The following is an 11005-nucleotide window of genomic DNA, read 5'->3' as shown; positions in this document are numbered from 1 at the left end:
AACACTATATCTACCAGTTGGGTATGCTTATGGGTGCTTTGTCAGTGTGCCAGGAACAGGGGGGTTGAGTTTCCTGATTTCCAGCTATCTAAGAATAAGAGAGAATGGCCCATACCCACACTAAGCCCTGCCTTGACAGAGTAGTAGCAGCTACTCTGGCCTCTTCACCCTGCCTCAAACTAAGCTCTACTTTCTACCATCCCTGAGCCACCTAGTCCGTATTCCCAGTGCCTGAGATGCACAGAACCAGAATGCAGGAAATCTTCTCTAAAAGACGCTGGTCTCCATAGTGGCTTCTCCATCCACCTGCTCCAAATCCTGCAGTGAGCCTGCAGGCTTAGGCTTTGCATGGAGGCTGAGGTTAAGGCTGAGACGGAGAGTAGATGGACCACAGGTGTGGGTCAGCAGTGTTGTGCGGCGGCTAGTGAGACTGCTGTTGGAGAGCTGCCTGTGCACTCGGGGCTTGGAACCCCTGCAGCAGGTGTGGCGACTCAGGGAACGTGGCAACAGGTGGCTGTTGAAGCCCATATAGATCCAGGGGTTGCAGCAGCTGCTGAGGTTGCCCAGAAGCATCGAGATGGTGAAAGCCACGTTGGTAGAATCTGCCAAGACAGAAGCACATAAGGCATTAGAATCACAACTCAAGAGGGATCAGTGGGGGTGGGGTTGGGGCTGGGGGTGGGGGAGGCTCTAGGACAGAGGCTGAATCTCCACTGAGGAGATGAAGACATTTCCCAGAAGGGGAAAGAGATTTACTTGGGATTCTATACCTAGATAGGCATAGCTCAGACTTTGCCTGTAACTCCCGAGTCCAGGTCTCACTACCTTAGTTTTGGTTGATTTTTAACTTTAGGGATGATTTGCTTTAAGTTCAGGTTCAAGTAAACTCTCCCTGTGTAAGATTGGTCCAAGTAGAAGAAAATGATTTCTGGACTATGAATCTGGACCATGAATCCTCTAATACGAGATTTCTCTCCCTCCTCTTCCTTTGACATGGCCTCCCTCTGTAACCCAGTCCAGCCTCAAACTTAAAGCAGGCCTTCTAAACTTTCTCTCTATCTGACCCATCTTCACCTAAGAAAATGAATGTTTCCTAGGGTGTCTATATCGATAGACAAATGGAACATTTGCTGATAATAAACCATAAAGAAGTTAATTTCCTTTCCCAGGGTCTCATGGATGTGTGTGCCTTTCTCTTTGCATATGAAGAATTCCTTCCAGCGTCTTCTGTAGAGCCTGGTGGTCCTGGGTTCCTTTAGTGTGTTTTCACTGTGGAGAGTTTTCTTTCTGTTTCAGTTACGACGGACTGTAGGCTGAGCAAATACACATCACTCTAAGCCCTCCTTGCTTGTAGAGCCTGTTGAGGAGTCAGCCGGTCCTCTGAGGGTGACTTGGTATTTCTCTCTTGTTGTTTCCAATGTACCTTAACTATAACTGGATTGAGCAAGTTCTTTTCTGGTCATATCCATTTGGAATTTTAAATCCATCCCTTGTCTGGATGTGTATTGCCTTCAATAGATGAATTTTGAGGCTATAAACCGTATTGGAAATGTTTTCTATGCCTTTAGCATGAGATTTTTTTTTCTCTTTCTTCTATTCCCATGACTTGCGGATCATGTCTTCTCAGGGTATCCCTCAGATCTCACTTTTCACTGGCTGACTCAGTTTCTCTGTTCTGTCTTCAATCCCTGATCCATCCTTTTGGCGAGGTCGTCCATGGAGCTTTCTAGACTTACTAATTTTAAATTTCCAACATTCAGTTTGCTTTTCCTCAATGTTTTGGTTATTTCAGCTTTTTGTATCCCGTCGGAACTCATGAGGGAGATTCTGTGCCCTCTGTGATTTCCTTGAACATACTTATAATCATTCTCTAAAATCCTTTGCATGGGATTTTTGTCTAATTCAGTCTCATTGGAGGTCATTACTGTTGGACTAGAAATTTTTGAAGGAGTTGTTTTTCTTTGGCTTTTCCTTTTCTTTATGATTTTGGACTTGTGCATTTGGGGTTAGGTCACTGGTTAGATTTTTTTTAAATCACTCATATTATTTCAATAGACACATTTCAAGTGTTCGAGTGAAGTTACATTATAATAGGGTTGAGGTGCCATTCTCCTTTATTAGACTGCTGTTCAGGGCATCATGATTGATCTCCCCTGAGAGCAGAATAGTAGCTGCGGAAACAGCCACTATGAAGGAGTAGGGCCCACTATGAAAACAAAGTAGTAGTCCAATGAAAAACAATCACTTCCTAAGCACCAGTCATGTTAGACAACAAAGGTGAGCTGACAGTACTGTAAGCATGAATTTATTAGTTAGGTGAGTATAGGTAGGAAGCATAGTAATCACTATATGTGTCGTAATCACTTCGTCAGACAGTGTTGGTCAATGAAGAAAGAGTAAGGGAGGAAGACGTAAATTGGAGGAAGAACAGTAGGGACAAGCGTGAGTGTGTAGGTGGCCAGAGGTAGTCTTTGCTAAAGGTAGAATGGGCAGAGAAAGGGGAGGAGATACAGAGAGTTTAAAATCACCCCAGCTCAGAAAGCTGAGACACAGAAGGCCTGTCACCCAGACCAGCCAGTGAGGAGAGTGGGAGCAGATAGAGACCAAGACAGAGCTGGGTGCAGCTGGCCTAAGGAACTGGCACTGGGTATCAACTAAGAGAAAAGCAGAAGTGAAGGGGAGCAAGCTGGATCAGGGCGCAGAGTACAAATGCAGTCTGGCCCATTTGCTCGCTCCCTCTTGAGTCTCCCAGAAGCCTGTTCCTGCCTTCCAGGCTGTGTCAGGTCATAGATGCTGGGGGACTCTTCAAGGATACTTCCGAGTCCAGTTTTGTGTTGTGCATGCTGCTCTTACCTTTGGAGATTGTTGGATGACCAGCTTACAGACTTCTGTCTACTCCATATGTGGCCCTTCACTGGTTGTATCTCAGAGTCTGGTCATTTCTGGGGAAGTCCTTCAGGAGTCCATTCGCAAACACTAGTCCTATACTACGGTATAGTTCCTGATGCTTGAAGCTCTGCTTGGAGCCCATATGTAAGTTCCCCAGCAGACTGTAGCTTTGGCTAGGTTTCCACTGAACACTGTGTGGCTGATTCAGTTTCACCACCATCTGGTGGTGTTCTGCAGGCCAGGGTCAGCATATAAACCCACAGCACCTGCTCTGAGTTTCTTAAGAGAGACGTTCACAGAAGGTCTCACAGGTCACCAAGACACTGAAGCAGCAGGGGTCTCTTTAAAATGTCACTTTATGGCTGCCAAGAAGAGGGGATCTTCCAAGCATCTTTCTTCTCTCTGTTGCTGCTATGGACTTTTGGGGGGTGGAGTGTGGGGAGGGTCTGATTCCCTCACATCTTTTGCTCTTTAAAGTATCTGTTGTGGGCTGGTGAGATGGCTCAGTGGGTAAGAGCACCCGACTGCTCTTCCGAAGGTCCAGAGTTCAAATCCCAGCAACCACATGGTGGCTCACAACCATCTGTAAAGAGATCTGACTCCCACTTCTGGAGTGTCTGAGGACAGCTACAGTGTACTTACATATAATCAATAAATAAATCTTTAAAAAAAAAAGTATCTGTCACTGAAATCACAGTGCAGATTTTCTGGGTTTCTTTGTCATAAGATGTAGCTACTGATTGCTGTGGTTCAAGACTTTTTTTTTTTAAAGATTTATTTATTATGCGAGTACATTGGTGCCGTCTTCAGACACACCAGAAGAGGACATCAAACTCCATTACAGATGGTTGTGAGCCACCATGTGGTTGCTGGGATTTGAACTCAGGACCTGTGGAAGAGCAGTCAGTGCTCTTAACCTCTGAGCCATCTCTCCAGCCCAACATTTATTTTAAAACAATTTTTGGTACATGTTTATTAAAGACTAAAACAAGTTTTCATGCCAATGGTATGGATGTGTTTGCTTATTCTCATGTGGGCACATCTTAGCCAAATATAGAACACCGAGCATTGTCAATGTTTCTCAGAGTTGACTAGTATTTTGAATGTTTAATAGCCAATGCTGAGAATGTCGCTTTGTATGAATATGTAATATAAAATAACAGAAGACTGTGTAAGGTCAGACATTATTAGAAATTTGATACCAATCCCAGGTCAAAATACATTCAATGACATTTTCTCCTAATGTTTTTGATGCATTTATGTGTAGTGTAGATGCATGTGCAGATGTGTGTACAGGTGCACATGCTTGTACATGCAAGGTGGAGGCCAGAGGTTCATGTCAAGCATCTTCCTCCATCACTGTCCATATTACTTTTTTTTTTTTTTGACACAGGACATCTCATTGACCCTGGAGCCCACTGATTGGCTAGACTTGGTCAGACAGCAATCATTCATCATCCTCCTGTCCCCACATGGATCCCACCATCCCATCCTACCAGGTTTTTTCCATGGATGCTGGAGACGCAAATCCAGGTCTCATGTTTTTATGCAAACACTTCACCTACTAAACCTCCTCCTCCGGTTATTTTTTAATATGCAACTCAAGTCAGTAGCTTAAAAATTTTAAAGCTCAAACATTCCAATTCAGTGCAATCCAAGGCTATGCTAATTCAATGCATGCTGAGCAGTGACGTTAAAAAAGTATTAAGACTGATTTGGGGTTTTTTTTTTCTACTTTCTATGGAGCAGTCTTGCCGTATGTTCTGCTCACCGTATTCTCCTTTGCCTCAGGCCCAAAGCAATAGCTCAGCAGACCTTGGGATGAAACTTGTATAACTCCTTCACTATGGAGAACTGTCATGCTAGAAAGAGGCCTGTGGAGAGGGCTTCATAGCAAGGAACCGATGCATGTGGTCAGCCTATGCACGAGGCTTGCCAGCCAACCCACGCACAAGCATACTTGAAGCAGATCCCTCCTCACCCAGCCGAGCCTTCCAATGACCTGGCTGATAATAACATGGCTGCTTGCCTGTGAAAGACTCTAAGTCAAAGGACCCAGCAAGATGGTCTGTGAATTCCTGATCCACAGAAATGGTGAAGTAAAATGTATCACTCCAAAGACAGTCAGCTCTTGGCTGAATAACTTCAGCCATCTTTATCTGCCTACTCCTGCAAGCATTAACCTCGTTCAGTGATTCTCAGTCGTCCTAATGCCTTGACCCTTTAATACAGTCCCTCGTGTTGTGGTGATCCTCAACCATAAAATTATTTTTGTTGCTACTTCATAACTGTAATCTTGCTACTGCTATGAATCATAACATAAATATCTGTGTTTTCTGATGGTCTTAAGTGACCCCTGTGAAAGGGTGGCTGGACTTTGTTTTCACTTTAAAACTTTATATTTCTACAAGAGCAAACAGCTTGTACACATAGTAAAAACATTGCCGTTTGTAACACGCAGCAGTTTTGGGTCTGCACTGAGGTGTTTCCTGCAACATTCTTTGGCATTACATGGCACTGCAGCATGCACAGTGCAGAGCGTGCATGTTATACATTCAGAACCAAGGTTCAGTGGACCTGCAGGGTGCAACACAGGTGAACATTCCCAGAAACACCTCAGACTCATTACACATTTGATTTTGAATAAATCCTCATCACTGCACATTAAGAAATTCTTTGCTCTCACCAAGATTTTTTTCAATCCCCAATATCTACCTATGTGACTCCATATGGGGCTCCAACACATGGTTGCAGGACCTTGTCCCTAATGGACATAGACTTAAGATAAGACACTGTCTATACCGTACCCAGGGCAAATAAACAAGTTCTGGGCCCTCTACTTTGCCCTCATTTGAGTTATGGATAATGGCTTCTTGGGGCCCTATGCACCTCCTCCTCCTTCTTCTCTCAAGTCTCAGTCTTTTGTCATTTGGTCACTGAACATGTGATCACTGGCTTGTGCAGGTTCCTGTGCTAGGGAGCTGGTAATGACTGAAACTTGGCTGCCCTGCAAGTCTGTCACCATCCCCAAGTACAACATGGCGGGCAGGTTCTAGGCTCAGAGAGTCTGCTTGGATCCCAATCTCATTCTCAAATTGTCACTAGGAATCTACTCTCTCATGAGAGAAAAAGGAAACAAAACAAAATCTATTCGAGGCAGGCAGAATGTACAGGTGGAAAAGTCTAATAAGATCCCTTTCAGATACAGTTTCCTTCCTAGAGTTCAGTGGAAACACTTCTCACAATCCAGGCAAGCTGCTAAGATGACCCCGGCCTCCTGCTGCACACATCTGTACAGTGCCACAGCTGGTGCACTAGCTTCTTCACAGAAGTAGAGGTTCTTAAAAGCAATGGCAGATCTGGTATGAAACTCACAAGCAGCTCTTCCAGCTCTTCTAGTACAGTCAACAAGAACTGCCACTCCACACCTTCTGTCTCTAAAGCAGAGATACTGGACCCCGTCAGAGCTACCACCGCTAACATCAAAGGCCCAGCTCATGTGTTTACCCAGTAGCAGTGCAAGGCAAGAGTTTCAGGACAACCATGAGTGACTCCCTTGGATGTGTTCTGCATATGGCCACCTCTGGGACAAAAGGGGGGGGCATAGGGTGAGAACATTCAATAAAAGGCATAGGGGAAGAAGCCAAAGCCATTTGGCCTCGGTGGACAAATTCTGTGCCTTAGGAAGCATGTTTTGGTTTGGTCCATCTGAGCCAGGCACAGGGAGGGGCTGAAGATGTGCCAGGAGGAAGCGGCTTCCGTGGAAGCTCTGCTTCTCAGCCCTTGTGGGAATATTCACCACACCCAGTCCAGGCACCAATTCAGCTAACTGGGGCAAGGAGACAGATCTAACCAAAAGCCATGGGAGCATGGGGTATACTGAACAAATAATTGTAAAGCTTTTATTTTGTCCTTGAGCTTTTATTTTTCTGAGAGCACATTGTAGGACAGGGTTTTGTCTCTACACTGCTGGGTCAGAGAGGCCCTCGGCCACAGGAAATCACTATCTACGCAGACAATGTATTGGGGACACTCTAATAATAAAGGTGGGTGCTTCAGGCAAACGGGTCTAAACTACACCAACTAATGGAGAAAATAGAATTCATCTTCCCACACATCCTTCAATAAAGGGCAAAAACTACCTCATCCTTGGCGTCATTGGCCAGCCTGAAATTGCTGGGAGAAAAGCCATGTAACAGATAAAGTTGGCCCATAAACCACTTGTTTCAAGTACTGGCTCTATTGCTTACTAGCAGAGGCATCTTGGGCCAGCAGCTTTAAGGCCACTCTGAGCTCCAAGTTCCTCAGGGGCACTGTAGAGAAAGCCACTCCATAACACCATGCAGATCCACATGCTTGGTACCAAAGGAGCCCTTCCTTGGCTACATCATTCTGGCCTTGGCTAGCATCCTTCATAGTAACTTTGATTGAATATGCTCATTGCTTACAGAAAAACTTGCAAACACCTTCGTGTTCAGACTAATGCCAAAAGACAGAACCAAGCATGGTGTTACCTATCTACATTCCCAGCAGGCAGGAGGCAGAGGTGGGAGCATCAAAAGTTGGACATCATCAGTCTGGGCTACACAGTGGTTACAAGGACAGCCTGAGCTGCAGCACCCAAAGCTCACAAGCCTGCTGACTACTTCATTCTCTGGTATCATGTTAGAGCTAACTTTTTTTTTTTGAAAGTATCTTACTTTGTTTTTCAGATAAAGGGGAAGCCTCTCTTTGTAGATCTAAGTTAAGAACCAGGGTTGTAGGCAAGGTGGGGGTTGTAAGAAAGAGACTAGTCTTGCAGAGGACCTAGGTTCCAATCCCACCACCCATGTGGTAGCTCATGACCATCTATAATCCCAGTTCCAGGTGAGTCAATACCCTTTTCTGGCTTCTGTGGGTACCACATACACACATTGGCCACAGACATTCAGGCAAAATATCTGAACTCATAAAATAAAATAGAAAGAAAAGGAAAAGAAAGAAAGACTGGGAAAATCTGAAAGATTGGGCTCTCTACTCCTTACTATGTCACCCCGGGGCTGAGTGGCCTTGGGCAAGTCACAGACCCTTTCTGTGCCAACCTTTCTTCGATGACAGAATGATGGAGTTGAATTTGAGATCTAAATGCTGTCCTATGCCAGTCCTAACTAATTAGAAGTGGCTGTTGAGAAAGAGCCACAGAGCTATGTCCAGACACAGAAGGGAAGGGCACACAGAGAGAAGACAGTCCCCATACCCAGCATTGCCACCCTGAACTAGATTATTTGAAACCCCTTTCGGATCTGTTAGTCTATGATCCTCCAGCTCATGTAGCATGCTAGAAGTTGGCTGAGCAAATACACCTAACCCTCTTTCCCACAGGGCCATGCTAATCCATTGTGCCAGGACAAGTGTTGTTTTTTACTAGCAGCAAATGGTATTTTAAAATTGTCAAATAAGTAACCAAAATTTAAAAATCAAGAAACTTGTGCTCAGAGAGATGGCTCAGAGGTTAAGACTGCTCTTCCAGTGGTCATGAGTTCAATTCCCAGCAACTACATGGTGGCTCAGAACCATCAAAAATGACATCTGGTGCTCCCTGCTGGCTGGGCAGGCAGAACATCACTTACCTAATAAATAAATCTTAATTTTTTTTAAAATCAAGAAATCCCACATAATTGATATTCACTCAACATAGCCTCAGTGGGCTGGGCAGGACTTTATTGAGCAAGACTGTGGGGTCTGAATGTCTGTCCCCAGAATTCTTGTTTTAGAAACAGATCCCTCAAAGTCCTATGCCAATGGCACTTTCCAATGAGACCTTTGGAAACTGACTCGATCCTAGGGCCTTAAGAATTAATAGGTTAATGAGTTAGCACGAAAAAAGAAATGTTTGTTACCATAAGAGAATATCCACTATAAAAACCAATTTGGCCACTCCCAGGGGTGCCCTTTACCACCCTGGGAATCTTCAGAGAGTCCCCACTTTCAAAAAAGAACCTTCCCAGACTTCCCAATTCTAGGGAAGTGAGAAATAAACTTCTGTGCTTCAAGTGTTAGGTGGGTATTTCTTACAGCAGCAGAGGATGCTTTAAGACAAGCAAGCACCAACTCACTTAGTTACCCTGTTCATTTGTGTCCTGCCTGGCCCTGGGAGACATTGTGATCCTTGTCCTGACCCTATTTTCTGTCCCCACCACCTCACACCCCACCCCACATACTCACCTTCATTAGGGGCATTCTCGTCCCACACAGACCACATCTGGACACTGAAGAAAGGTGCCCAGCAAGCAATGTAGGCCAGCACAATGACAAAGGTCATCTTCACGGTTCGGATCTTTGCCCTGGAGATGGTACTGATGCTGCTGACCCGGGAAGGCAGCCCCCTAGTGGCTGCAGCAGCGGCAGAAGATGAGGACTTGGGCCAGCCCCTTCTTTCCTCCCTGCCAGCCTGTGTCTTGACTTTCAGGTTCTTGTAGATCTCATGGCAGATGAGGCCATAGCAAGCTGTGAGCACCACCACGGGCAGCACAAAGATGGCCATGGTGGTCCAGGTGATGTAGGCCCGCGGGCCCCAGGAAAAGTAGAAATCTGCCCAGCAGTCCAGCACCCCTGAGCCCTGGATCACCTCTCGCAACGAAAAAATGAACACTTGAGGGAGGCTGAGGATGGCAGCCAGCAGCCAGGGAGCAGCAATAAGAGGGTAGGTGGACTGGCTGGGCTGCTGGAGGCTTCGAAGAGGGTGACAGACAGCCAGGTACCGGTCCAGCGTCATGGCCAGCAGCATGTAAGTGGAAGCAAACATGCTGAGCACCTGTAGATATTTGACAGCCCGGCAGAGGAGGTCAGAGCCCTGGAAGCGATAGGTGATGTCCCAGAGCAGCTGAGGCAGTACCTGGAAAAGCGCCACGCCCAGGTCCGTCAGGGCCAAGTGCAGCACGAACAGATGCATGCGGGAGCGCTTATGGCCCTGGCGGCCCAGAATCAGTAGTACAGCCAGGTTGCCTCCTGTGGCCAGAACCAGGACAGTAGCTAGGATACCAATCTCTACCTTGGCTAGCTCTTCATCCCTACCCAGCCAGGGTGTGGTAGCATTGGGGACAAACAGGGTGCCCCCAGGGGAGGGAGTAGCAGTCCAAAAAGGCTCAGAATCCATGGTTAGGTTTTGAGGGAGAGAAGGAGGGGAAGGTGGATGGAGGGACGGCAAGTAAGAAGTTGGATAGATGAAACAGAGTGAGAGAGAAAGGTTAGAGGTGGAGGGAAAGAAGGGAGGTGAGGGGTGACGATGGAGTGAAGGCTTGAAAACAGGTGAGATAGTTCAGCAGACAGGGACAGAGAGAACGAAAGGAGTAAGGAGCAGAACCGACATCCCTGACCCCACAGAGGCTGGGGAATCAAAGAAAGAAAAGGCGGTCTGGGAGGTGGGTGTTAATATGGGAAGGTTGGAGGGGGTTGGAAGTGGGGGCTTCTGAGAGGTGACACCGAGGAAGCAAAGGGAGCAGCTGCCATCTCCCAAATCCACCCCAAATTTACTTTGTCCAAACTTTCTTTTGGAATCGGAGAGAGTAGCTGTTTCTAAGTTGTCTTGAAGGTGCGGTCCAGGACCATGGGCGGTGCCTGCAGGAATTGGAAACCCCTGCCAAGCCACCGCGCTCCCTCTGCTCTCACCGGAGGGTGAACACAGGCATGAGCAGAAGCGGCAGCTCAGAGCGTTTTTATGCTCTTGGATTCCTAGTCCAGAGGCTGCCGCTTGTCGGTTGGCTCCTGCAGAGGAGGGTGGAGTGAGACTCAGTGGCACTCTTCAGACAGGGGGTACTGAGGGGAGGGGCTGAGGAGCTGGGTGGGACTGAAGAGGAGGAGGATCAGGGAAAGAAGCTAGCTCTTTCTGGCAGCCAGGATCCACTGAGCACCAAACTCACCTACACTGCCATCCTGATCCCTCAACTCTCGCTAGACAGGTGAGTATGCATGTGTGTGTGTGTGTGTGTGTGTGTGTGTGTGTGTGTGTGTGTGTGTGAGAGAGAGAGAGAGAGAGAGAGAGAGAGAGAGAGAGAGAGAGAGAGACAGAGACAGAGACAGAGACAGAGAGACAGAGACAGAGAGAGAGAGAGAGAGAGAGAGAGAGAGAGAGAGAGAG

The 11005-nt window shown here is 46.7% G+C and overlaps 1 protein-coding gene across 1 annotated transcript; it reads right to left on the bottom strand.

Moving 5' to 3' along the window:
• Window positions 1-267: 267 nt before the first annotated feature.
• On the bottom strand, window positions 268-10024 carry Avpr1b (arginine vasopressin receptor 1B). Its single transcript, XM_021175548.1, has 2 exons — window positions 9094-10024; window positions 268-602 (listed from the first exon to the last, which is right to left on the bottom strand). The coding sequence occupies exons 1-2, from the start codon at window positions 10022-10024 to the stop codon at window positions 268-270; spliced, it is 1266 nt and encodes a 421-aa protein (XP_021031207.1).
• Window positions 10025-11005: the final 981 nt, after the last annotated feature.

The sequence above is a fragment of the Mus caroli genome, unplaced genomic scaffold (assembly GCF_978045245.1).
Source record: "Mus caroli unplaced genomic scaffold, Mus_caroli_1 scaffold_1, whole genome shotgun sequence".
Classification (NCBI taxonomy): domain Eukaryota; kingdom Metazoa; phylum Chordata; class Mammalia; order Rodentia; family Muridae; genus Mus; species Mus caroli.
The sequence above is the reverse complement of the archived record's forward strand: the minus strand, read 5'-3'. Positions and strand labels throughout refer to the sequence as shown.

Coding starts and splice junctions, on each gene's coding strand:
- Avpr1b (XM_021175548.1), bottom strand. CDS start 10,024: ATGGATTCTGAGCCTTTTTGGACTGCTACTCCCTCCCCTGGGGGCACC. Junction 603..9,093: donor CGAGAATGCCCCTAATGAAG/GTGAGTATGTGG, acceptor CTGTCTTGGCAG/ATTCTACCAACGTGGCTTTC.